The 27,002-nt window shown below is 50.4% G+C and overlaps 1 protein-coding gene across 3 annotated transcripts in view; it reads left to right on the plus strand.

Annotated features, from left to right (window-relative positions):
* MYT1 (myelin transcription factor 1) overlaps positions 1 to 27,002 on the plus strand; it is a 58,680-nt gene that overhangs the window by 24,916 nt on the left and 6,762 nt on the right. For all 3 annotated transcript variants that reach the window (XM_084538379.1, XM_084538381.1, XM_084538380.1), the window contains exons 3-18: positions 2,898 to 2,952; positions 4,500 to 4,530; positions 7,517 to 7,579; positions 8,333 to 8,577; positions 9,428 to 10,303; positions 10,876 to 11,010; positions 12,441 to 12,531; positions 14,062 to 14,175; positions 15,637 to 15,851; positions 18,409 to 18,614; positions 19,328 to 19,597; positions 20,145 to 20,299; positions 21,537 to 21,599; positions 21,817 to 21,885; positions 25,522 to 25,584; positions 26,196 to 26,279. In XM_084538379.1, the coding sequence (XP_084394505.1) occupies positions 2,898 to 2,952; positions 4,500 to 4,530; positions 7,517 to 7,579; positions 8,333 to 8,577; positions 9,428 to 10,303; positions 10,876 to 11,010; positions 12,441 to 12,531; positions 14,062 to 14,175; positions 15,637 to 15,851; positions 18,409 to 18,614; positions 19,328 to 19,597; positions 20,145 to 20,299; positions 21,537 to 21,599; positions 21,817 to 21,885; positions 25,522 to 25,584; positions 26,196 to 26,279 (2,735 nt within the window). The remainder of the gene's footprint in view (positions 1 to 2,897; positions 2,953 to 4,499; positions 4,531 to 7,516; positions 7,580 to 8,332; positions 8,578 to 9,427; positions 10,304 to 10,875; positions 11,011 to 12,440; positions 12,532 to 14,061; positions 14,176 to 15,636; positions 15,852 to 18,408; positions 18,615 to 19,327; positions 19,598 to 20,144; positions 20,300 to 21,536; positions 21,600 to 21,816; positions 21,886 to 25,521; positions 25,585 to 26,195; positions 26,280 to 27,002) is intronic.

The following is a 27,002-nucleotide window of genomic DNA, read 5'->3' on the forward strand; positions in this document are numbered from 1 at the left end:
TAAACTGTCTTTCAAGTTTCTCTCTCCGAACCTTATTGATTTAGGTGTGCAGCATCAGGACACCATCGGTACTGTTTGTGTTATGTCGGGAAGTTCCTTAGTGCAGGGCAAACGTGGTAAGAAATTGTCCCTGCACCAAAGCACCTTCAGAGAGAAAAGGGCAGGAGGGAAAAGAAGCCCAGGGGAGGAAGGGATGCTCTCCAGGTTACCGTGCTTGGCAGTGACAGACCATGAAGCTGAGTCCTGATGTGAGCATCCTGACCCAGTGCAGGGTCTGGTGTCTGCCTGGTTCCGCCTGTTGGCCTGAAAAATCCTCTTGGTGTGCGAGAGAGCATCCAGCCACGAGGCGAGGAGGGGCTGCACAACCCCTGCCTAGTTCTAGCTGCTCTAACATGCACTGGGGCCAGCACCTGGTAGCAATAATTTATTTTCAGGTTTCCTTACCAATTAATTGTGTGCTTGTGCGTGCAGGGTTTTTGTTAGGAGCTGGACTTGGGAAGAAAGGACCCTCCTGACCCTTCTCCACAGACCCTGTGCTCTCATTGCCCAGGGAAGACAGTTCCACCTTGAAAGAGATGTTGAAGGCAATGGGAAGAATTGCTCTGTTGAGGTGTTGTGGTGTAGAGAGGAGCTTGGTGTTAGCTCAGGTGTGATATCTAATTTTTTTTTTGCAGTGGGATCTCTCCCGTTTATAAGCAAACAGCCACAGCCTGGCCCACCTGCTTGTCATCCAAGGGCAGGTTTAAGAAAAATGAAGTTCTGCCCTGTGTTTCCCTCAGTCCCAGCCCTCCCTCTGGGCTCTTTTGAAGACGGGCTGTGAAACCAGAGCCACGTCCATCAGCTCCACTGGCCGCGGCCAGCACGTCACAGGCACTGCCCGCAGCCCACCCTGCTCTCGCTTTGAATAATTTATCCGCAGGAAACCCATATTGCCAAGGCACCAGCCCAAAGCGTGCCAGTTCCCTGGGAAAACTGTCAAAGGGAAAAAAAAAAAAAAGAAAAGCCCTCTCTGAAATTCATTTTGGTTGAACGCAGGCTCCCAGCAATCAAACGTATCAGGCGCTTTGTCGGCGCGCGGCACACGCCGGCTTTGAAAGGCTCATAAATGTAATGAAGTCCCTTTGACACCTGCTCCTCTCCGCACTTTAAACGTAAGCCATTGGTCCGCAGGGAACCGGGGCTTTAAAAATAGAAATTATAGTAATTGTCTGCTGTGTTATTGGGAAGATTGTAATAAACGCGGAGCACAACACCGCGGTGCCACGAGCTGAATGCTGACAGGATGCATAAATTGCTCCAGGTTTTGATTTTTTTTTTCCTTTTCTTGAGCCTTCCTATCCAGCAAATCACAGAAATGAAGGTGTGTTAGTGCCTTGCTGCCAGAGGGAGGCAGTGGGAGGGAGAGAGGCGCTGGGGAAACTTCAGCCCTCGCTTTGAGGGGTTTCCAGCTGTGGTGCCCCATCGGCTGGGACCTCCATCCCCAATAATCCCTGCCTGCCAAGGATCCATCCAGACAGTTTTGAGGTGCTCGTAGGCTCTTGGAGGCACCTACTGTGTGTGAATTGTCCCCACCAGCAGTGGAGCAGCTCCCATGTGTGTCCTGTCCCACCTCCACTGGGGTACCAGAGGGTTTGCTTTTGAGTCTCCTCGTTTTGGGGTGACACAGGAGCTGGTCTCATCCATATGAGACCTGTAAAGGATGCTCCAAAGAGCACATGCCAAAGAAAATTAGTTTTTATTGCATCAAATTGCACTCAGAAATCCTTTTTCACCCTTTTCTCTCTTTTCCAGGAGGAAATATCTTGGAGTGTAATGCTCTGCAATAAAACCTAAATCATCTCCCCGGTCTACTCGGATCCCATTCACCTCCCTGCTCATACCCTGATCCCCCACACCCGATAGGCATTTGCTGCCAAACACACCCAATGACTCAGATTTTGTGACACTGGGATTTTCATCCTTGCTGTGGGGCTGCACAAAGAGATTTGGGCTGCCCACATAGGAGTGGCTGCAATCGCCTTAGGGCAGGACGAGGGCAGGAGATGAAATCGGCTCTCGGGCCCCTTCAGCAGCTTCCCTGAGAAGCTAATTGCAGTGCCACTTCTGTTATCCCGGCCATACCTTCTCCCCTCACCTGGCCATCCCCTCCTTTTGCTGTCACCTCAGGCAGGGCTGATCTCAAAGCTCCCACCTCCGCCACGGTGCAGGCACGGAGACAGCGCTGCAGCCACGCGCTGCTGCATTCAGCCCTCCGCTACCTTGTGGCACGCTGTGATGTTTAATTAATAGCGAGTGCTTTGAAGTCCCTGGCGTTACTTATTCATGCCCATATTCCCCGCAGACCCTCCCGTTTGATGTCCATGTTGCAGAGATTATTTAGATGCACCCTCTGTGTCAAATCTGAGCACAGCGGAGAGGATGCTCTTTAGAGCGCTACATGAGAAGTTGCCCTTCCCGGGCACAAGATCAGCTTGACCCAATATTCAGAGATTTCTGAAGGCTGAGATGTGCTGGCTGTTCCCTGAGTTGCTCACAGTAGTTCTGAATTACCGGGTTTGGTGTAAATACATGGAAATTTGGTCTGGCCTTAGCAAGGGAGTTGTTTGCCTCTATCGGGGTGTTTTCTCTTGCCTCTTCATCCCTCCCTGGCACCCCGAGCAGGGAGTACTTGCTGTGCCCTGGGTTGGGGAAATTAAGGTAAGGCTGCTAAATCTGGCAATCCAAAAGGAGATTGTGCCTTCTGCCTTTCAAATGAAAAACTTTGGGATGAATGATAAAAGCAACGCAAGAATTGTCTATCTCAGGTATTTACCCAGAGCAACAGCCATGTGTGCAAATTACCTTTAATGATAGTTTTCACGTTGTCTTTTAACCAATACCTTCTCTTTCCATCCCAGATGAGTTTAGAAAATGACGATAAGAGAGCACGCACGCGATCGAAGTCTATCAGAGGTGAGCAGCTGATCATCCCCCTGCGCGGGGAGGTGGCACCCGGGCTCCCTGCACATTGCTTGTTCCAAAAGGGCTTTGGTTTGTCAGGTCCAGGCATTATAAAATTACACACACTGCCTCTCCTCCAGCCCCACTGAGATTTGTCCACGAGCCTGGAAAACTCCCAGCTACAAACCATTACAGCGCCTCGTAATATTTAACCCTCCCTCCCTGCTTCCCTCATCCCCGCTGCCCAAAGTAAAAAAAAAAAAAAATTAAAAAGCAAAAAGCAAAAGCCCTTTGCATGCTTTGCTTGATGGGGATTGCAATCGCTGTAGCTTCAGATCAGCTCCCGGGGCTTTCATCATGCACACTCTGCCAGCGGCTTTGAAGTTGTACATCTGAGAGTGCCTGGCAGAAGTAGTGCATGCTGCAGAAGCAAACAGGGCTGTCTCCCGGCAGGGACATGAGGACAAGTGACTTGTTAATGCAAAGCTTGATTGATATTTATTTTCCACCTTTAAAAAATTGCTCAGTTCGCTCTTCACGTGTTTCCTCTCCCGGAGGAGGCGAGGCGGTCTGGTGCAGAGCACGGTGCATCACCTCATGTGATGGGTGCAGGGCATCCTCGCAGTATTTATTCCTTCTTGTGGACGTGGATTTGATTAATTGCGAAGGTGGCTGGCAGCGAGGGATGAATGGGGCTGGCTGACATGAAGTGGGAGGGCTGCAGGGGTTGCAGCTTCATGCACGCAGCTGTGCTGGCCCACCTCACTTTGTGCTGGCCTGCCTTCCTCCTTGCACTTTTCAGCATCTTTTTTTTAAAAACCAAAGGAAAAACCAGATGCTGCCAATTGTGCTGAATCAAGCTGGATTATGTGGGTTTTATTGTCTTGCTGCACGTACCTAAAAGTGCTCGCTCAGGTTGCTAATGAGAGCAGCCCGATTCTATTTGTTTTCTCACACCCTGCCTTCGCCACACTTGAATCTGGGTTTCTGGATGTGAAAAGGTAATTTATTGAATACACCGTGGGATTTGCCACTGCCTCCAGTTTGTTGAAGCTTGTGAGTCATCCCACCGGGAGCTGGATCCCAGGAAACCCAATTAGCTCAAACAAATTGAGCAAACGTGTTATGGTTTTTAGCTTGGGCAAATTTAGCTTGTGTTGTATCTTTATTTTCCCTCCTGATTATTTGGATTTCTGGCTGAATGGAAGGTTTTTGGCAACGATGCGATGTTGGTGTATGTTGTTACTGTAAGCAGTGGGATGTCCTCTTAACCACGAGTGGGGAATAATCCCTATCCCCCCCCAAACTATTGTTCACCCTAAAAGCCAAATGTCTGAGCATAAGGATTTCCAAGGCAAGTGTATGATGGCACGTAGCAAGCATTGGCAGAGTGGGTTGTCCTTTCTTTCCCAAGTGGGATGCCTCTGGGTGCAATAGGAATGGAGCAGCTGTAGGAGAGCATCCCCCAGGGAGGGGAGATGCCCCACGAGGGCTCAGCCCCTTGATGTGTTTTTGACCATGTCTTTGTTTCCATTGCTGCCTCCTGCCCCTTCGGCCAGTGCCCACGGAGCTCATCGGCCAGGAGGTGAGGTAAGGACCCTGCTCCTCCTCCTCGGTGGCGGTGGGAGGGATGGAGACCCCAGGCTGGGGTCAGCTCGGGTGAAACTCCGCTGCTGCTGGCCCATCTGGGGACCAGGGCGTGGGGAACAAATGTGTGGGACTTAGAGGGTGGAGATCTTGCTGGATGGCTTATATTGGACCAAAGAGCCTCCATCTACCTTTTGTCCATCCCGGTGTAAACTCCAGCAATGCCTGATGCCCCTATTTTATGTAGGGTGTTGTCTTTGATGATCTTACAACAGAGCAGGATTTCTTTTCCGTGTAGTTCCCATCCTCCCCTTGCCCCCAAACACAGCCACGTCACATCACTCCTCGTGCCAAATGCTCCTCCTCCAGCCCTGCGTCCCCTGTCAAGCCACCGAGGTCTCGTTGTCACTCATTTAGCAGCGCTGGCATGCAAGCAGCAGCAGCCCAAAGAGCTGGAGCGAGCCTTTGCAGCCCTACAGAGCTTCTCATTATAAATAACAGCCTCCCCCACCTCTAAGCTGCCTTTAAACCTCGCGCAAGGGCTTATGCAAGAGGTAGGAGTCTTTAACCTGGACAGGCGCTAATAGCAGGGGCTGCCTTTCCGCTACAAAGCCGTGCGTGTCAAAGAGTAATTGGACCTTAACCAGCCCAATCTCAGCGCGTTTCTGCTCCTCCGCTCCCCAATTGCTCTGGAGAGATGGAGGAGCGAGTGGCAGGCACGCCACTTCTCCAACTTTTATTGCTGAACACTTGAGTGGAGGTGGTAATTGGAGCAGGTGACATATATAAGGGGCAGGACGGAGCGCTCCACAAAGCCATCTCTGCAGCTGTCACCTAATTGCCTGATTAACTGGACGATTAATCGACTAATTGGAAGCAGGGCAACGTCTGCATGACAATAAGCGGCCCTTTTGTCAAGCAGATGAAGGCTTCGGGGAGAGGGGAGCAGGTCCGGCAGTGGCTGTGGCAGGGAAGGAGCGAGGCTTTCACAGACCCCAGAGGCCCTTTCTGCTTCTGGGACCCCAGCCAAAACACATGAAACCCCCCTGGAGAAGAGCGGGGACAGAGGTGTGGGGATGGCAAAGCCTGGCCCAGAGCGTGGTGAGCATCACCTCTGCTTTGGGGGCTTTTTAAGGGATTAAATCCACGCACCGGAGATATCCCAAATCACCGCCTGCTTTGGGAAACCCCGATGCTGAGCCGCTTGGCTTGTTCCTTTTTATTATTTACTGCAGGCTTCATTTCACCACATTAAAAATGAGGTGGGGGGAACGAGCTTTAATTGATTCAGGAAAGCTTATAAAAGCCCGTAACATCTTCATCAGAGCTGCTTTTGTTTCCTGCTGAATGAAGCCTTTTTCAGGCGAGTCACTGGCACCATAAACACCGCTCTGTCTTCTGCCTGCGCTCACTTAACGTGTGTCTGGGGCTGCTCGGCACAGAGCAGCCTCAGTCATGGCTGAGGACAATTAAAATTAAATAGACTTGAAGATCAGCAGCAGAGGGAGCAGTGAGGGGGCAGCCCCTGATCATGCACATTAGTGGGATGAGGTGCAATTATATATGGCCCTGAGCATTTTGCTAGGGATAGGTGTGTTGTTTGTAGGACCCCCAGTAGTGGCAGGACTCAGTTTTTAAATTCTCCAAAAATGGTTCGGTTTGTACCCAAAGGAACCATTCCTACTGCCCTGACAATTCAGCAACCCATTCCTGTCCTGTTTGGGGGTTTAATTCTTTTATTTGAATGCAGCAGCCCAGCTTGTGCGTGGTGTTTTTGGGAGCTAAGCCATTAGGAACCCACTGGTGTGCTCCCATTCACCTTTTCCCGAGCTTTTTGCAGGGGCTGGGCTCTCTGCTGAGAGCAGAAACTCTGCGTCCCTAAAGCCTGACTTGGCACTTGCTGCTATTTAATATCATCCCGTGTTTTTACTCCAAGACTAAAAGGCTGGCCGGATCCCCTCTGGGCTGGCGATGCCTTCTCCCTTTGCACTGTCATCAGGAGATTTCATTAGCGCTTCCAACTTCCCGGGCCGAGGGTGATACGGTGCTAAATGAGGTTATTAATCCTACACGACTCCAGAATCCCTCAGACGTCAGGCCGAGTCACTTGGGCATCCTATAATCAATGCCGTAATCTGGTTTTGCCAGAAAATGTTTGCTTTAATGCTTTTTATCTGGAGCCCTTCTTGCTCTCGGAGCTGGGATTAATTACCCCTGCAGGGGAAGCGTGCGGCCCCGCACCGAGGGATGCAGCAAGCAGACGGCGTGGATGCAGCCCCTGGCAAGGGCAGGAGCGGCTGTGAACACTGCCCAGAGCCCCCAGGAAGTCTTTAATGAGTCCTCTTCTGCAGGGCAGCAGGAGCAAGTGCAACGAATTGGGATTTTTGTCACCTAAATGCTATCTGTTCCCCCAAAAGCGAGCTTCTGCAGTGCTCTGGAGGATTTGCCTCCAGGTGACTTTCACCCACCATGCTCTGGCTAAAAGCTGAACATCCTCAGCCCGTTCCCTGCCTGCTCTTTTCATCAGGGCTCCCATTTCTTGGTGCCAGGAGCCCCAGTTCCCCAATAAGCCATCATGCAAGTGGAAACCCATGTTTCCCTCCAGCACCAGCGAAAAAGAAAGCTGAAGAGTGGGGAGGGGGGGAGGCAGAGTGTAGTAGTTGTCTGGTTTTTAAAAGCTTGCTCTTACACATGCAAATCTTTAATTAAACATACTCATAAAACTATAATGAACCGTTCATCTAATTAAATGGGGTGAGTCATTTCATTAATTTTTAGCAAACTGCAAAGCTGCTCTCCTGCCCTCCTCACTTGGAATTCAAAGGGACAAGCTGAAGCATTTGAGGGAAATTATCTTCCTTTTTTTGCGGTTATTTTGTTCTTTGTGCACAGAACCTGTTTAACTGACCATAGCTTATACTCTTCTAATTAAAAAAGAATTCTTCGGGTCCTATTGCTGTTCTTGATGGTTGCTTGTTTCCTTCTCCAGCTGTCCTACCCCAGGCTGTAACGGCTCAGGACACATCCGTGGGAAGTATGCGAGGCACAGAAGGTAAGGCTGGGTCGGAGGTAATGGGGATGGAAACATGCAAGCAGAAAACCCAGAGACAGATGTTCCCTGGAGAAGCTGGTTCCTTGGAGGATGGTTCAGAGCAGGAGCCAAACTCCCTCACCCTAAATCCATTTCTTGCTGTGTATCCATCAGTTCGTGGGGTCTTTCACCAGGCTGACAGCAGCCTTCACACCGACCCCAAACCAAGACAGCAGTGCCTGGTTTGGGTGCCTGATGTCCGTGGGAGCTGTCAGCAGGGACAGATTTTGGTCTGCTCGGTGCATTTATGGACACGGAGAGGAACGAGAGCCCACTGGCTGCCTTGGAAGCCAAGCCAGCAGTAACCAGAGGTTTTCAGATAAATTTAGTTACAGAAGTTGGTGGACAAGCCCCAAAGGCGGCTGGTTTTGTGTCCCCTGCCTGGTTTCATGATGGCACTGGTGGCCAGCACCAGCAGTGCTGCTGGGAACCATTGGTCTTGCTGCTCCCTGGACACCAACTGTCCATGGGTGGACTGGTAGCATGAGTCCGGCAAGTTTGTGCTGGCTTCTGTGTAAAGCCAATATCAGGAGATGCACAAAGTCAAGGCCCGAGAGCAGATCTTCTGGCCATAAGATATCAGAAATGATAACAATCTGAGCTACTACATGTGTTATTTTTTAGTATTTGTGTATTTATCCCACTTGCCTGCCTGGTTGGGATGCCGTAGACATGCCTTCTCACCGGGCAATGCCTCCTTGCTCCCACCTGCAGCCTACAAAGCTGCCCTCTAGCAAAGAAGAGAAAACTTCAGGATGCGGAGGCCGAACACCTGGTGTCGAAGCGAAAATCCCACCCGCTCAAGCTGGCCTTGGATGAAGGCTACAACGTCGACAGCGACGGCAGCGAGGAGGCCGAGGCGAAGGAGTCCGGCTCCGATGAGTCGGAGGGGACGCTGGAGGAGGACGAGGCGGAGGCGGTGGAGCAGGAGGAGACCCGCAGCCCTGAGCCGGCAGAAGGTGCTTTGTCATTATTGATTGCCAAGCTGCATTGTGGAGATGAATAAAGGGCAGCGGGTGTTAATAACCAGGAGTTATAGCTCCTCTGAATCGCGCGTCCCGCAATTATTGTGTTTGGTGGAAGCACGGCAGCAGAGCTCTGGTTAAGTGGTGATGGGTTACGCGTAGATTGTCTCTCGAGTCTTCAAAGCGAGAGCTGCTCCGTCAGGGATGCTCCCTGGGGAAAGACCCCTGGAAGCACAAAGGAGCTCCAAGTGGTGGCGAGGGCGGCAGCCTGGGCTCCTCCATCACCTCCCTGGTGCAGGATCCGACCATCCATCCTCTTTCCAAGGAGAGGAGTGACGGACAGACGGGCTGGGTGTCTGTCCAGGGTCCTGGCATCGCCTGGTGGAGAGCCCCTGGTTTTGGGAGCAGGGGAAGCATGGGGCCAGCTGGCTGCTGATGGTTGGGGGCTGGGAAGCAGTGAGCGTCTGAGCACCGGGAAAGCTTTTGCGAGGAAATCCCCTTTCTATCTGCCGCCCCCGAGTGCAATAAATTAGGCTGCTCCAGGGGTATAACAGCAAGGCTCTGGTTTCAATTAAGCTTAAGGAAGACAAAGAGATGTTTACAAGCTTATATCATTACTTTATTTTCCTTTTTTTCCCCTCTTTTTTTTTTTTTTTTTTCCTCTCCTTTTTTCTTCCTCTCTTTTTTTTTTCTCTTCTTTTTCCTCCCTTGCTTTCTAATTTTTCTCCCTATTTTTCCATCTTCTTTTTCTTCTTTCTTGTTTTCCCCTCTCTTTTTTCCTCTTCCTTTTCCTTTTTTCCTTCTCCTTTTCCTTTTCCCTCTCCCCACCCCCCCGCCTTCTCAGAGAGAAGCCCAGCAAAATCAACCCATTACGGACAAAAACCAGCAACAAGCACATCTGGGCCCAGCAAGGCCAACTATAGCAGCTATCAAGAAATAATCGCCAACTCTCTCCTAAACCTAGGCCAAATAGCGGAGGAAACCCTCGCCATCGAAGGGCAGCTGCCTGAAGCGGAGCTGCAGGTCTCCAAGCCGCCCCAAAACGTTGTGCACCTGGTCCACGAGGACGCGGGAGAGGAGATGGTGGAGGAGTGCGACAAGGAGATCATCATCCAGACGGAGGACGCGGAGGAAGTCATCGAGGTCACCAGCGAACGCAGCAGCAGCGAGTTGTGTCCGGAGCACCGGGACGATGCCAGCTGCGAGGAGGCCTGCAAACTGCCCAAAGCCATGCAGGCTGAAGGAGAGGAGGAGGAGGAGGATGAGGAGGAGGAGGATGAAGATGAGGAGGAGGAGGAGGAAGAAGAAGAGGAAGAGGAGGAGGAGGAGGAAGAGGAGGAGGAGGAAGAGGAAGAGATAGCTCCCGAAGTGATCTGTGAAGAAGCTCCTCACACTTCTCAGGATGCCCAGAAAAGCCACTGTGAAGGGCAGTTCAGCCCGAAGCCCGAGTACTCGGTCATCGTGGAGGTCCGCTCGGACGATGACAAGGATGATGACGCCCGCTCCCAGAAGTCAGCCGTGACCGACGAGTCGGAGATGTACGACATGATGACGAGGGGGAACCTGGGGCTGCTGGAGCAAGCCATCGCGTTGAAGGCCGAGCAGGTGAAAATCGTGAGGGAACCCAGCCGGCTGCCGGGAGAGCACGTAAAGCACTTCCAGGTGGACGAGAAGCAGAGCAAACCACTGGACAGCATCCGAAAGAGCTACTATGGAAAAGGTGGGGTATGGGGGCGAGCCTCTGTGTGTCTTCTTCCTTCCCATCCACAAGGGCTGAGCTGCTCAGCTCCAGGAAAAGGGGGATGCTGGGCGGGGGGTTCATGTCCCACAGTGGGAATTTAGCCACAAATCCATGCCCAGAGAAAGGGGGACATCCTAGAGGTCAGCAGTGAATGCATAAAATGATGGTGGCCTCCGTGTCTCAGCAGGAGGGTTAACTGGTTAAAGAGCTCTGTTGGCTTTGCAAATCTCAGCCTGGGCTGCTGGAGGGTTGGTTTCAAAGCCAGATGGGTTTTGGGGTAAGGGCAGGCATTGGGCATGGCCAGGCAAGGCCATGTGCACTGCGAGCACTGCTGCTGGGATGCCTGCTTGGTCGGGGGAGTAGCTCTTCACTGCTGATTTATTTCCAGTGTTACAGTTCCACTTTCAGAAAAATATCTCCAAACCCAAAGATTCTCCCTCATTAACTGGAAGAGTGGTGGGAAGCATCCAGGGCAATTTTTCAAAGAAATATTCCAAACCTTTACACCTTTTCCCCTCCAAATCCACTAACCTGCTTCCCACATCCCCTAGATCCCTCGAGACCCGAGAAGCGAGAAATCAAATGTCCGACGCCTGGCTGTGATGGGACTGGCCACGTCACGGGACTCTACCCTCACCATCGCAGCCTCTCTGGTTGTCCGCACAAAGACAGGATCCCCCCTGAGAGTGAGTACATGCTCGGGTGCCCAGCAGGAGAGCACAGGTTGCTTAAATTAGTCTGGAGCCATATTTCCTAGAGGGATTTTTACATCTGATAGGTAGAGCCATCCCAAGGGTATTGGGCACTCCATAGAATACCAAATGGTGTGAATTTTGCAAATGAGTCCCTAGTAGGAGTCTGATGTTAACCCCTGAGGTATAACGGGGTCTCTGGTGTGGTATGGTGATTTTCCAGCTCATTCCAGGATGCCTCTGTCCACCAAGGTGGTACTGCACTTCATGGGAAATGCTAAGGAGATTACGAGAAAGTCAGACCCTTCTTAAAGATTTTAGCACCATCCTGTGGAGGATGAGGTCCCTTCTCTGCAAATCAAAGGTGCTTTGAAAATGACTGCCCACCTCCTGAGATGTGTCAAGCGGTTCCCACCTTTACACTGAATTTCTTGTATTTTTCTCTCTTTGGGATATCATATTTGGAAGAAGGAGAAAATGTTCTTTCCTGATGTCCAACTGTGATGAGGGTGTTGCCATCTGGCAAAGGAGAGGAGGTGCTCAGGACGTGTAAGGCAGCTGAGTCTCCTCCTATGCTCTCGTTACTATAAAATTCATGAAGCGCTATACTGAGATTCATCTCTTCTCCTGAAAATATTTATCAGCATCATAACAGATTTTTATATACATATACAGAGGGAGAGTTTATTTCTACCTCTCTACCAGCATCCTAAATAGTTTTCCTTGTGCATATACATAAAAATCAATGTTGTATGTTTACGATAATGGCATAATAGACCAAAAACTAAAACCACCACACTTCCTTATCAGTAATTTCAAAGGTTGCAGACCTGCTATAAAGACAGACTTGCAGGAAACAAGGAGGAAGTACAGCTATCTCTGCACAAGTTCAAATGCAAGGGAAAATATTAATAAATAAATAATACAAGCTGTGTGCTTCAGAAAGGCTTGCAAATCAAATTATTTTCTCTACTTTTAAGGTCAGCACTGCAGGAAGCAATAATCCTGAAGATTAAAACTTAAAAAAAAAAAAAAAAAAAAAAAAATCAAACAAAGACTAGTCCTCAGGATAAAAGCAGAGATACAACTTCAATCACTTAAAACTACCTGAAATGGGGAGGCCTGGCTCCAAAATGATGGAGGGGCTGTTGGGGAAACTGGACTGCAATCAGCAAACAGGGACAAAGCCCAGGCTGCGTGCAGGGATGCTCTGACCTGAGCAGTTCTCCTTTGAACATCTCTTTTTTTTTCCCTCTACGCAGACAAATTCTAATTACAGCATTTCACATGCCTTGATTTCTAGGAAGCCAGTGTACAAGCCTTGATGATTTTGTCTTTTTTGTTTTTTTTTTTCTTCTCTCTGATTTTTATCGAGTTGTTTTTTGCCTCCCTTCCCTTCTCCCCTTCCCCTCCTCGCTCCGAAGTCTTGGCGATGCACGAGAACGTGTTGAAATGCCCCACGCCAGGCTGCACAGGACAGGGTCACGTCAACAGCAACCGCAACACGCACAGGAGGTACTGCCTTCCCCTTCTTCTGCCCTGCAGCCAGCCCCAGGGGCACAGGATTTGTTCTGGAGCTGCAGCCCTCCTGCTGGGAGATGCTCCAAGCAGGATGGGCAAGGAAGGGATGATCCTAAGACAAAGAATAATATGGGAAAGCAAAGATGGGGCAGGGGTTTCTGGCTGGGCAGTAGGGCAGAGCAATGCTTCCAGGCTCAAAGGTGGACTACAAGGGGTGGGGGCTCAAGGAGGAGACACATGGAGCCAGGGGAGCAGTGGCATCTGGTGACGTTTGCTTGTGTGGCACTTTGCAGGGTTTCTGGGAATTGCCACAATATTTAGGCTGAAATTAGTCCACAGTACAGGTGAGCTGGGAGTTTAGGCTGCTGTAGGACCTCAGCCCAGGTATGAACAGGAGGGGACAGGCTGGCACTTTGGGATCAGTAATTATACCCCATGCTCTGGCTTCAGTCAAACCCCAGAAATTTTACGAACGGGAAGGCTACAAGAAGAGGGGATGGTGCTGTTCAAGCTAGAAACCATCCCAAAAGCCAGACTAGGTTGTGCTACAGGGATCTGCTCACCAGTTTGTGATTTATTCATTATGCCCACGCTTCATTAGCACAGAGTGCCAGCTCTGTGAGCATTACCGTGCTGCTGGCGCGAGGTGAGTGTGCTCCGTCACCCATCCAGACGTGGCTGGGGACCACGGGGGCAGCCACCCTGGTGATGCCTCCTTGTAGCTGTAATTGCTAGAGGGGAATTAGGGAAGTCTGCTGGGTTAATTGAGAAATGTGGTTTGCTGCAAGCAGTGAGATCAGAGAGAGGCTGAGGTGAGTGGCTGCTTCCAGGGGGTTATGGAGAGGGCTTCGAGTGGGGCACTTTGCTCTGCCAGACCCAGCCCTGAGCCTGAAGGGGATGCCTTGGTGCTGGATGCTGCAGGGATGGGGGCACCTGAGATGGCTTGGGGGTGGGCTGGAGCATGCAAGCACTGCTTGTAAGGTGTTTCTACCTTCCCTGAGTGATCACTGCAAGAGCCAAGCTGATCCCAAAGAGGCACAGCCAAGCTCATGCAAAGGATGAGGGCAAGCAAAAGCCCTCGTAGCCCCCGACTGACCCCAGGCACCATGTACCAGCAGCCGTGTGCATCAGAAGTGCAAATGTTTCTCGTCCAGCACCCCTCAGAAGGCTCCCTTCAAACAGCCTCAAAAGAGACAAATAAACACAAATCAAAAATGCCATTTATCTGTTAAAACTCCCCAAAGAAAGCAGCCCGGCCTCTGCTGTGCTCAGCCCTGGGCAGCTGCCTCCCTCCTCCATCCCCAGCACTGGTGATGCTCCAGGGCTTGTCCCAGAGAGATCTGGCAGCTCTGCTGCTTGGCAAGACTAACAGTAAACTGGGATAATGCTAACCAGAAAAACCTTAAATGCAAACATTTTTCTCATGGGCTCAGTGCAGCTCTGGGTGTCTGAAATGAGAGAGGATTTCCGTGCGCATCCCTCATGCTCTGTTTCCTCCCCTCTCTCCCTTTTCACCTCACACAGTTTATCTGGGTGCCCCATTGCTGCTGCTGAAAAATTAGCCAAATCACATGAAAAGCAACAAACCCAGTCTGGTGACCCTTCGAAAACCAGCTCCAATTCTGACCGGATACTCAGGTACGTGGCATGGGAAGCCAGCCCCGGGGACCCGCGCCCACAGCGGGAGCCAGCTCGCTCCAGCTGTATGCTGATACTGCTGAGTCCTGTTATTATGATCATAGGTCTCGCCAAGGTGGGGAGATATTTAATTGATGATCCCAGGGAGGGCATTGAGGACAATGAATTGCTTCTGTAGCATCAATTAATGCTGAGGCTACAGGCCAAAGGGTTTCAGCAGCGCAGCAGAAGGCATTTGTGCCGATAGCGCTGCAATGCAAACTGCCAGAGAATTATGGTTATTATATTAGCATTATAAGTAGGGTGGGCCTGGGGAGGGGGAGGAGGAGATTTCGGCTACATATAAATCACTCGATCACAGTTTCACACAAGTCCTCCCACTTTTCTTCCTTAGCCCGCACGGGTCAGAGGAGAGGAACCTGCCACTCATTGCCAAACCGCCCGCATTTATTTTGTTATTTCACCCATCTCTGTCTTCCCGGGAGAAAGGGCTGTCTCACAGCAAGGATGTCCCTGATAGATGCTGGCTTCCGTAGCCGACGTGATTCATGAGGCTACAGATGGATTGTAATATGCTTAGTTATTTCGCAATGAGAGCAGGAGGATAGGAACCGCAGCACGAGCCCTTTCCATGCTGCGCTGAGCAGCGCTCCCACCGAGGCATCGAGGTCGGATTAATTTATTTATTTGCTCCCCAGGACTGCTGAGCACCCCGGTGCACCAGTGCTGAGAGCTCAGTGCTTTGCAAAGGAAGGCCATTCGGGGCGATTACTTATTTATTTGCAGCGGAGCCTGCGATGGGCGCAGCGTGCTCTGAGCGCATCACGAGGACGTTCCATGCTCCAAGGAGCTCCCGCTCCGAGGACTCGCTGGTGGAAAGAGGTCACGGGAAGGAGAATAACAATGGGCCATTTATATACAATTTATATGCAAGACAAATTGATTCATGATAGGCAGCCCAGCAGAAGCAGGGGGACTCTGCAGGCAGGGGAGAGACGCGCTCGGCTCAGCTGTGCCTCAAGCTCCCCTTTGCGGCCAAGCTGCAGGGGGGCTCGGAGCTGGATTGGGGTCCTGATGCCTTCGTGTGCTGTCCTTTTGGCACAGCTCCCATGGGCGAGTGGCACCTGGGTGTTTACTTACTGCTATTGGAAACATGCTGCCATGTCACAGCAGCCCACGGGGGTATTTTGGATGAGATGGACACCTCAGTTTTTGGTTTATAAAGAAATTAAAAATGAAAAAAAAAAAAAGAAAAGAAAAGAAAAATTAATCTTATGGACCCAAACCAGGTGCAGACTTGCTGAGTGAACAGCCAAAGGGCTGGCACTACCAACTCTTCCCCTGCAGCCCCTGGGGATGTCCCCACCACATCAGTCCCCTTGCACTACCCCAGCCACTGGGTGTCACCTTGGTCACGCCGAGGAAAAGAGAAACCACTGGTGCTCGTTGTTTCGTCCTCAGGCCTATGTGCTTTGTGAAGCAACTGGAGATCCCTCAGTATGGAAGCTACCGGCCCAACATGGTCCCAGCCACCCCCCGGGCCAACCTGGCCAAGGAGCTGGAGAAGTACTCCAAGGTCACCTTCGATTATGCAAGTTTTGATGCTCAGGTTTTTGGCAAACGCATGCTTGCCCCAAAGATTCAGACTAGCGAAACCTCACCTAAAGCCTTTAAATGTAAGTTGGGCGCAGGGAAGGGTTGGGTTTTGCATTTTCTGCCTGTCTCAGCACCTCGCATGCTGTGAAGCCCTGGGGAACATCGCCTTGGGGTGCGGGGAGAGTCCCAGGGCTGAGCCTTGTGGGGTGGGAGGAGAAATGGGGACGGGATGGGGAGGCTGAGCTGGGTCCTGTGGCACATCCCCACCACGGGGAGAAGGACACGGGGCCCGTGGCTGCCGTGAGAGCTTGGCCTGGGGGAGAGGCCCTTGGGCTTCGGGTTTGGGAAGAATTGCCTGGAGCGGTGGGAGCATTAATCTGAGCGATGGCTCCAGGTGGGATAAGTTACACAGTTGTCCTCAGTTGGTCCCCACTGCTTTGCAGTTCATATCTATTGATCTGTCTTTTCTCATCTAGCTAAATGGATTATAGTTCTCCTCTCTTCCATCTTACGTATGACCCACTCCCCCCATTTGTCTTCTCGGCCGCGCTGGGCTCTCCAGCACTGCTCCTATCGATCACCCCCTCCCATCCTCCGCTCCCTGTCGCAACCACCCACCTCTGCTCCGCACCGAGGCTCTTGCCCTGGTTACAGCGCTGTGCGATGACAGTGTGGGTGAAAATGAAATGGTGAAATGAAATTAAACCCTCCGGGGTGGGTTCTCAGGAGCTGTGTAGGGAGCCCGCCTGCCCCAGCCCTGTGCCGGGGGACCGACGTTTAACGTCCCCCCTCTCTTTGACACCAAACATGCTCCTGAGGACATCTTCCTGAATAAAAACATAAAGATTTAGGAGACCGGTTTGCAGAAGTCAGCAGCCTCAAGAGGGCTTTCTGTCTGGCTAATCCCACTTCCACAATCCTGTTTAATCCTGATGCAGCTGCTCTCTAAAAAGTGCTCGTACTTGAAAGCATCCCGGTTGTTGCACTACAATGGAAGCTGCCTTTATTACAGTACTAAATCTGTAAAGGATCAGACAATGAAATTGGATGGAGGCCAGAGAGCACAACTGCCACTGTCATCCTGGGTTAGGGCTGATGGAAAAGTAATTTGTTTCCCAGCACAAGTGATTCTCTTGCTGAATAGATTGTGTTATTTGCAATATTAGCAAAGAATTTTCAGGGTAATTGTACTGACAAAAATAATTCCAGCAAACCCACTAGGATAATCCTTTCTATTTTTTCTCATCACTTATTTTACTAATTTGCTGATTGCGAGTCTATTAGTGGTAGAAATACTTATGAAATGGAAAAGCATCGCTGAGTCTACGGTGTGAAATTGAAATTGGCATCTTGCGATCCTGGATATTGTCAGGTTGGGCTGGCAAACACCCGCACTCCGCAGCGAAGATGTGGATTAAACCGGACTCAAAAATAAGCAGCCATACACAAGAATAACCATTTGGGCAAGCTTCCAATGAGTTAATCAAAGCGACAAGATGAATATGATTGCCAATCATAGCAGGGAAATCTGTTCCTTTCACTGAGAACTTATTTTAAAGAGATCTTCATCCAGAGGGATTTATACTCCCCTGCATGTGTGTGCATCCTTCCCATTAATGTCAACGTGCATTATATACGCACGCAGCCAGGAAGAAAGCAGTCCTCGGGAACATTAGCATTTTATGGTGCCTTATATTTCCAGTTTGTGATGGCAATCGTGAAGCTCTGCAGCCACAGCTGCCCAGGTTGTCCTCCTGCTCCGCCACCAGCAGGACAAACCTCACGAGTCTTCTCTGGGTGAGACTCCTGGGTTTTCCCTCAAAACCTGCAGAGGAAAATGAAATGAGAAATGGAAAACTTTGCTAATTGATTCCGAATACAATCCTGTGGTGGTTCAAAATCAGACGATCCTGTCTGCACCCCCTGAAACTGCTGACTTCTGAGCCTTCCTAAATGGGTCCAGTTTTTAAACTGGGGCCAGTTTAATTGTGGGTTAACCTTGGGAAATACTGGCTTTGACTTCATAGGGTGTGAAGAGAGGATAACACCTCCAGGATCGCGCTGCTCTGTGCTGTGATATACAGTGCCAGTGCGGAGTAGTGACCATGTGTGGCTGTGCAATAAATCTGGTTACTCAGACGTATTTAAATTATATGTCAGCTGTCGGAAAATCCATATTTCACCGCTGTCATCCTCAGAAGCTCGTATTTCATGGCCGTGGGTTTCCTATAAATGTAATTTTTTAACTTAGAAGTGTTCAAACGTGCTGCAAGAAATCTCCCCGCAAGTCAGCTCCGTGGCTAAGTTAGGAACAGAGAGAGAGCAAAAAATAAAAGGGCTGGGAAGCTCCTCTGGGCTTTTTCTTTCAGTGTCTTCCACTGAGGGGTAGCTTTAATGAAGGAAAGTGGGTTCTGGGAGGCTCGATGGCAGAGCCAGCTAATGAATTGACTTTTCCCAACAAGAAACCATCACACAAGATCATGGCAGCAGCCAGCACTGCTCCTATTGCACCTCCCTGGCAATCCAGGGCTGGTAATAGCAGCGGGCTGGCGCTGCCGACGCTCTGCATCGGACTGATTTACCCGTGCCAGCCATGCCTTAGCCTTGTGTTGTTCCTTCTCTTTTTTTTTATTCCAGCCAAACCTTTTCCAAAGGCCTCCTCCCCCAGCCACAGCCCCTCCAGCAGTTACGTGAAGAGCACTTCATCTTCCTCCACAGGCTTCGACTACTCCCACGACGCCGAGGCCGCGCACATGGCCGCCACCGCCATCCTCAACCTCTCCACCCGCTGCTGGGAAATGCCCGAGAACCTCAGCACCAAGCAGCAGGAGGCCCCCGGCAAGGTGAGCGTCCAGCTGCAAGGCTCAGAAGGCAAAAAGACCTTTTTTTAAAATCCTTTCCTTTCATTTTGAGCTTTAAATAGAGAGGAGTGGATGGCTTATCGCTTGCCAGCCTTTGCCTCCTGACGTGCTTTGGGTGATGTAGAATTTGGAGGATATAATCTTGGCTCTTAGTGTGTTCTGGAGCTGCATCATAGTTTGAATTTACCCATCGGAGGTGAGACTCTCCAAAGCAGATACCCATGGCTGGTTCCAGTTGCTCGCTGCTCAGTGTCTGGTGCCATTGGAAGTTTCCCAGTTGCATCCAGGCTGACCTCCAGCTGCTTTTCAGAGGAATTTGGGTTTTCCAGAGGTCCTGTGCCACACTCCCAACTTTGGGCAGATGTCCTGAATGCCATGAGACGTCTTACATGGCACTGGATGTCTGTATTCAGGCAACCTTCTGATACACCATGCTGCTTTTACTGGAGGGTTGCATTTGCATGACACTTTTCTGAAAACCTTTAGAACCTTCTCACGTTGTGCCCATGGCAGGGGCAGGAGCTGGGTGGGTTTTAAGGACCCTGCCAGCCCAAACTGATCCGTGGGTCTGTGACTGCAGAGAGGACAGGGCACGAATAACCTGTTCCCTAACCTCCCCCATGACAAATGGGGACAAGATCCCCTTAGGGGATTTCTGGCAGATGCTGACGTTGGGTGTATTTCCCCCTTTTCAGTCCATGGACATTGAGGTGGATGAAAATGGGACTCTGGACTTGAGTATGAACAAGCACCGCAAGCGGGAGAGCACCTTTCCCAGCAGCAGCAGCTGCAGCAGCAGTCCCAGCATGAAGTCCCCAGATGTGTCCCAGCGCCAAAACAGCACCAGTGCCACGAGCAGCACCATGACCTCCCCCCAGTCCAGCCAGACCTCCCGCCAGGATGAATGGGATGGGCCCATCGACTACACCAAACCAAACCGCCAGCGGGAAGAGGAGCCAGAAGAGGTGAGCTCTGGACCTTAGGTAACACCTCATGGCGGGCTGAAGGCCACATTTTCTTGCACAGCCATCCTGTTTTCATCCAGCACTCCTACTTTGCTCCTTCAGCCTAGGAGAGGAGTATTACTGGCTTTGTCGGTGCTACCAGACATCAGCAGCGGATTATGGGGCAGGAGGCAGAGCTGTCCTGGGGTAAACACGTGCTCTTGGCTCCATTGAGCAGCTCTTGCAAAGAAAAAGCCCACTGTGTGCTCTGTTCTGGGCCTGTGGTGCTTGCTTTGCTGTCAATCCTTCCTTCATTTGCACATGAGGTGCTCCTGGCGATGTTCCCCAGGCTGATTTCTCTCTGCCGTTAGCATGGGTCCCTACATTTCTCCTACAAAAAGGGGATATTGAAACTGGTTGGTCTGGGGACCAAGGTGTTCACAGGGCTCAGGAGTGTTGCCAAAGCTGCAGGAGCTCTGAGCTGGGATGAACCATTACATCCACTTCTCCTGGCACCCTTACATCCACTGCACCCCTGCATCCCCTTCTCCCGGCTGTTCTCTTGCAGTCAGAGCCAGCAGCCCACTCGTTTGCCTCCTCGGAAGCTGATGAGCAAGAAGTGTCGGAGGAAAACTTTGAAGAACGAAAATACCCAGGGGAAGTTACTTTAACCAACTTCAAGCTTAAATTCCTCTCCAAGGACATCAAGAAAGAGCTGCTCACGTGAGTCCTTCTTGCCTCTTTCTCTGATGCATATAAAACATGCTCTCAGGGCATGTAGCAGACAAAAACTGGAGGAAATACATTTTAAAATGTACCTTCTCATGGAGGTGTTGAGCTTCAAGGTGTTTTGCTGAGCAGGCAGGACTTCTGCTTAATGTGGAGCAAGGAGCTCCATCACTGTGAAGATGCAGGGCCACCAAATGTGAGCTCTGGCTGCAGCAGGATTGCTGACATTGCATTTTGCATTGCAGAGGGGGCTTAATTGAGCCCCCGTATGTGTATTTACAGCATTGGATGGGGAGAAAAAAAGGCCCAGATCTGTTCTATCCATGCTGACCCCCCCAAAGGTTAAGGTTTAGAGCTGGACACAGGCGCTACAGCCCAGACCTGGCTCTGCTCCAATGCCCCTCGGGTCCGCTTGGAGGTCGTGGTGCTGAGGTTTCCCCTCTCAGACCTCCCTGCAGATCTTTTTCCTGCGTCTGACCTTCCCATATGCTAAAGAGGGAAGTCTGGCGAGCCTCGTTTTGCTGACCCTATACAAGCTGCTCGTTATTTGGCTGCGCAAGCAGGAACCTGAGGGAGCTGTGCGGACAGGCAAGGAAGAGGTCCGAGGGAGCAGAGCAGCAGCAGCAGCTTCCTAAATGAGCAAAGCATGCACCAGCTGCCCTGTACAAAGCTCTCTGGGCTTTTTTAAAACCCAGCAGTGATGTGAATAGCAGTTTTTGAGGTAGAACCCTCTAGGTATAGTATGAAGGTAGACAAATTTCCTACAAACAAACAGCCCTGGTATAAATAAGCGATGTAACGGCCAGCCCAGAGCCACCTCTCCCCATTTAGCATCCTTGCTCCTTCCTGGCCCTAACAAATTATCTGCAGTTAACCCAGGAGCTGGCTGTGTCTATCTGAAGCTCTGTGTCTGGGTGCAGAGCTTGGGCCACCTCCCGGCACCGATGGAGGTGTGGAGGTGCTGCTCACCTCCGCCTGCCGGCACACAGCAACACATCATTTTCTTCACTTTTGCCACATTTTTTTCAAAATTATGGAGGGTTCTTGTGATCTTTTTGAAATAAAAGAGGCATGAAAAGAGGGAGGAAGGGGAAGAGTTGGGGTATTTGCACACGAGCAGGGCTGATGGCAGGGGCAGACCCCAAGGAGGGCTTTATTGGCTACATGCGCGCGTTTTTGGGTGAATTCATTCCCTTCCAGCACTTACGCTTGTGGTGTTATTGTTGCCCAGTTGCCCTACCCCAGGCTGTGACGGCAGCGGACACATCACGGGAAACTATGCCTCTCACCGCAGGTGGGTTCGCCTCTTTTCCATGGCTCAGACTCTAAATACAACTTTATTTTTTAGTATATTTTTTCACCATGTGGACGATTTGTTTCTGTTTCCTCCCCGCCTTCTGTTGCCCCTCTCCCTCCCCACACCCCAGCCCTTTTTCTTTTTCCTTTTTTCCTTTTTTTTTTTTTTTTTTTTTTTTTTTGCTTATCCAGATATTCCATCTCTTCTCTTTCAGCCTTTCTGGTTGTCCTCTTGCTGACAAGAGCCTCAGAAACCTCATGGCTGCCCACTCTGCTGACCTCAAGTATGTTTGCGCTCAACTTGGATCTCCTTTTGTTTTTCTTTTTTTCCCCCTTTTTTTCTGTCTTTTCCCTCCCTGCCCCCCCTTTGTGCTCTGCTTTTGCTTTTTTTATCCCTTCCCTTCTCCTTCCAAAAGCTGATAAGTGTCTGCCTGCGAGGAGCTCTGGTGGAGCCCAGCCTCTTGATGTCATTTTGGGAATGCAATGGAATGAGGGAAGGAGTATTTTGGGGAGAGGGAGATCACGGAGCTGTTCAGCAATAACTCGGACCCCTGGCAATTTTCCTTTGGACACCGCAGAAATAAGCTAATTTCTTTTTCATTTGTTCCCTTTTAATTTGTCATTTCTGTGTGGCTCTCAGAGAATCCAAAGCCAGGATGAAGGCACATGCTTTAGGACTGGGTAGAGACACAGCTGGGAAAATAGCAAAAAGAAGCCAACTCTTGGAGAACTCGGCGTGCTAATTTTTTGCTAAATTTAAGGGGCTGTTGGGGATGCAGTGACAGGGACTTGGGTGTCTGATCGATGGGGCAATGACAGCGGGACCAAGAAAATGGTGCTGGGCAAGGCTGGATCCTGAGCAGTTGCAAAGGGGCAGATCCGAGTGTGCATCTGCTAACTGGGGGCAAAAGGCTTTGGGCACCTAGATGTTTGTGTGCACAATTCTACTCCCAAAGGGGGGAATCTAGCCTCGGTATTTCCATTCAAATGTGTTCCTCCAAAACCCATTTTCAGCTTTGCTCTTGTCTTCCCAATGCTCCTCATTTTCAGGAGGAGCTGCAGCTTCACGGGGGAGTTTCCCTACTGCTCCTTAGTTTGCATCCCCTATAGGAAGGTTTATTGGAAATTGTATTTAAAATCAGTGGAGACCATGGGGGGACCTGAGCATTTCTTCTCCCAACACAACCTATGAGGGACAGAACTAATGGTGAATGTTTTTCCCACATCTTTGCCATGGAGCCAGCCTGTCTTTGCAGGCTGATTCTCCTCTTAGCGTCCTGCTTTGCTGAATCCAATTTTAGGATTATTTTGACGGTGAGATATTCATAACCATAACCAGGGAGGCCTCTGCAGGGGGCTTTGCATTGCATAGACTCATGATAGAAAAACTCAGTCCTGTGTCCTGTCTGCAGCTGGTGATGCTCAGAATAAATAACAGCCAGGTGGGAGCCCCTTTGCTCAGTGAAGGTGATCAGCAAAACCCCAAATCCCCTTACAGCGTGGGTCTGGGACTGCTGCAGGTGCTGGTGCCAGAAAACCATTCGTTAACCTCCTGTTCTGCACCAGAGAAGTGGAAAAAGTAGCTGGATTAGGTGACATTAATAGAATATGCCAGTGGATGGCAAGGACTCTCCTGATTAGTGCTAAGTACACTTAATCGTGCATTATAGATGATATACATTTTGAAAGAAGCTCTTAAGAGAGCTTTGCTGAACTGGTGTTTCTCCAACAGCCTTAAAGAACAGCCTGGCGATCAGGCAATTAGTGGTAAGATATTAAAAGCTCTCAGGAACAGCGCCCATGCCCAGTATGGACGTGGTGAAAAATGGACCAGAGTCATCATTCAGCATCCAGAATAATGCACTTCGGGCATCTGAAGTTAGTGCTTTTTTATCAAAATACTACATACAACAGGTAACCCCTGGCCAAAACAAAGCCTTTCAGTGTTATTTTCCAAGTGTTGTCCTGTTCGTATATCCTGGTGAGGATGGAGGCAGGGAGAGGAGGACGGAGGAGGATTCGGAGATGTTACGGATCCCGCAGTCACAGCTCTTTCACAACTTCAGATAAGGCCGTGTCAGCATTTCCATTATAAATTCTATTTCAGGGGGTTAATATCCCTGATATAAAAAAATAGCTCCAGGCTGGAACATGTAATAAAAGGTCTCTGTCGGAATGATTTGTCTCCAGATAATTAAAAATAAAAATAAAATCACTTCTTTCACCTCTTTAAAAGTCCTGAAAGGCAGGAAGAGTTCGGTGTTGGTGTTTTCATAATTCCATCCCAGCCCGAAGCTAGAACAACAAAGAAATAGTTTTGCTTCCTACTCTACTAGGGTTTAATGAGGAAATGTCATGAACATGTAGTCATCTCCCAAGCCTCTAATGTTTGAGTTGGAGGATTTCCATCAGGTCCTGCTGGATGTGGCCCTGTCCCTCCTGCACCAGACCCGGTGCTTTGCTGGGTCTGCAGGTGGAGCTGTGCCCTTACACCATCCCCATGTCACCCTTCTGGGACCGGGACAGGTCCCTACTCTCCGTGCAGCTGAAATTTTCCTCCAGCAGAGACTCTCAGTGACCTGCAAACCCCAAACCTACACTCAGAGCTGACACATCGAGGAGAGTTTTGCTATTTTCTGATTTTAGAACCAAACCAAACGGGCATCGAGAAAGTGGGATATTTTCTGATTTTAAAACTAAACTAAACGAGGATCGAGAAAGTGGGGGCACAAAACCATTTCCCTGAGAGCAGGGACCCTCTGCAAGCAGGGAGCGGCTCAGCACCCCCCAGGGACCCCCTCCAGCCCCACTCACTTGACTGGAGCAGCGCTGGCTAATTGGCAGGCTGGCACGCGCGTCCTCGGCGAGGACTCCTCACCTCTCGTGCTGGTCCCCATGACAACTTTTATGGCTCACCTGTGGTGTTCGGAGCGGGGCTTTGTGCTGGTGGCACTTCAGAGCCCCTCACCTCCCTTGCTTCGGTGGCCTTAATGACGCCGTGCTCGACTCGCGCCATTATCTGTGCTGCCGCCCGCTGCCTTTGTGCAGCTCTGTGTGAGCACGGATGTGTTCTGCCAGGCTCGGCTCTCATTCGTGTGCCTGAGTGCTGGCTGCTTGCCTTCAGCCCCGTGGTTGTGGGTGAGGTCTTCAAAGAGCCCTCTGCAACAGGCGGAGGTGGAGAGGGGGCACCTGAGGGTGCTGGTGACCCTACCTGAGGACCCCTGTGGGACCCATGTCCCTTACCCATGGTGTAACAGAGGGAAGAGACCAAAGGTTAAGCTCAGCTTTTTCCTCATTCCTTCTTCATTATTCTCCATCAGAGGCATTGGTTGGTTTTGGAGTCTGTTTTCGGGTCTGCTCCCAGTGAACTTAGCCCCCCACCGTCACCTAGACCTGAGCTAAAACCTCTCGTTGGGCTTCTTCTTGGCATCGGCCAAGGTGGCCCAGGAGGAGAAACCTCAACAGCCGAGTTGTCCATGGCTGAAAACATTTTTTCTGTTTTCTTGGCTGGGCTCACATCCAACCCAATGGTCCGGGAGGGTACCAGTGTCTCCTTGCATCTTCCCCAAGAGGACGGGCACTGTCCTGGAGGTCTTTTCTTGCCTTGTTTTTTTTTTTTTTTTGATGTTTTTCTACCATCACCTGAGCTGTCCCTATCAAGAAGGTGGGGATGAGGCCAGGACTCGTGTCCCTCCCCATGTCCCCATCCCTTCCCACTGACCTTCTCCCCAGTGCTCACACCAGGCATGGGGGCCCTGACGCTGCGGATGCCACAGACCTGACGTTGTTCCTGTGGAGTGAAAAGAGGCAGGGAGAAAATTCTGCTTCGGTGCTGCCTGGATTTCTCTGGCACGAGCAGTGCAAAGCCTCCAGCCTTGTGCGTGTCCCCTGGCTAATGGGAGCCTCCCTTTCTTCTGCAGGTGCCCTACTCCTGGCTGTGACGGCTCTGGTCACATAACAGGAAATTATGCATCGCATAGAAGGTAAGATCTTCCCTTAAATTATTTTATCCTTAGCCTCTTACTATTTTTTTTCCTTTTTCCTTTTTTTTTTTTTTCCTTTTCTTTCCTTCTTATTATTTTTTTCCCTGCAATGGCCAGAGTTGTAAAGTTCTGAATAAAACATTAATGTTACTGACAACTGAAGCCTATTTTCATCTCTTTAATCTGACTTTCTTTTTCTTTTTTTTTGATGTTTCCAGCATCTGATTAGAAGCTCCCTTCAATAGAATAAAAGACAAAGGGTCAGATTTTAGCTGATGCAATGTTCCTGTTAATAATGCTACCTATTTATGACTTCTATTATCACTTTAGAGCATTAATAGCGGAGATCTGAGCCTTCTGTTTCAACAATTCCATTAAACATCGCAGGCTGTTAGCAGATATCTTCTTATCTAGACACCGTTAATTACTGTCCATCTCCCTCAAATATATAGATTTTTTTTTTTTCCTCCTGACTTCTGGTGATGTGAAGCTGCAAATCGAGAGAGATCAAAACAGTGTGCGAAGTGCAGGGGGAAGCTGACTGGAGCGGGGGCATCGCGTGCGCGGGGCCCTGCCTCTCAGACAGGCCTTTCTTCTCTTTTCAAACACAGTCTGTCAGGCTGCCCTCGTGCCAAGAAAAGCGGGATCAAGATAACCCCGACAAAGGATGATAAAGAAGACCCAGAGCTGATGAAGTAAGTCTGGATAAAACCACCCTGCATCCCCACCGCTCAGAGCATCGCCGGCCTGGGGCCGGGCTCTGGCACCATCAAAGCTCTTCCACATTTTTCCCATGATTTTTTCCTTGATGCCACAAATGCAATTCTGAAATTGGATGGGAAAACTGGGAGGTGGGGGAGGTAACAGCGTGTTTTTTTTTTTTTCTCATTGTTGTTTGCAGATGTGAAAGGTAGGTTGGCAGGGCACTAACGGTTCATCTCCTTCCCGTGCTTTATATAATTCCTGAGGAAATTGCTGGTGTTGGAAATGAGGGTAAAAACCCGCAGCCAGATGAAATGTTGGGGGTTTTCAGGGTGGAAATGGGCATGTGAGGGGTGCCGGTGGGCTTGCTTAGTTCCGCAGGGTCAGGACCTGGTAGCAGTGAATGTGTTGTAGAGTCTTTGCCACCGCTGAGTGTTCAGAGTGAGCTGAAAAAGCCCTTCTCTGCTGCCTCGGGCTGAATTTTTCAACACCATCCAGGGGAATACTCCGCCTGGGAACAGGGATTTAAAAAAAAAAAAGCCCACTTCAAACCCTCTCATCCTGGCTCTCGGCACACTGCAGCACCATGGGCTGGGCGCCCAGGGGCTGCCCTGCGACCCCTTGCACATCTCTGGGATGTCAAAACCTTTACGGCAGGATGGTGCCAGCCCCAACTCCAGGATCCTATTTTTGGTTAACCCATCACATTCCCAGCC

Source organism: Aythya ferina (assembly GCF_964211825.1).
Source record: "Aythya ferina genome assembly, chromosome: 16".
In the NCBI taxonomy this organism is placed as follows: domain Eukaryota; kingdom Metazoa; phylum Chordata; class Aves; order Anseriformes; family Anatidae; genus Aythya; species Aythya ferina.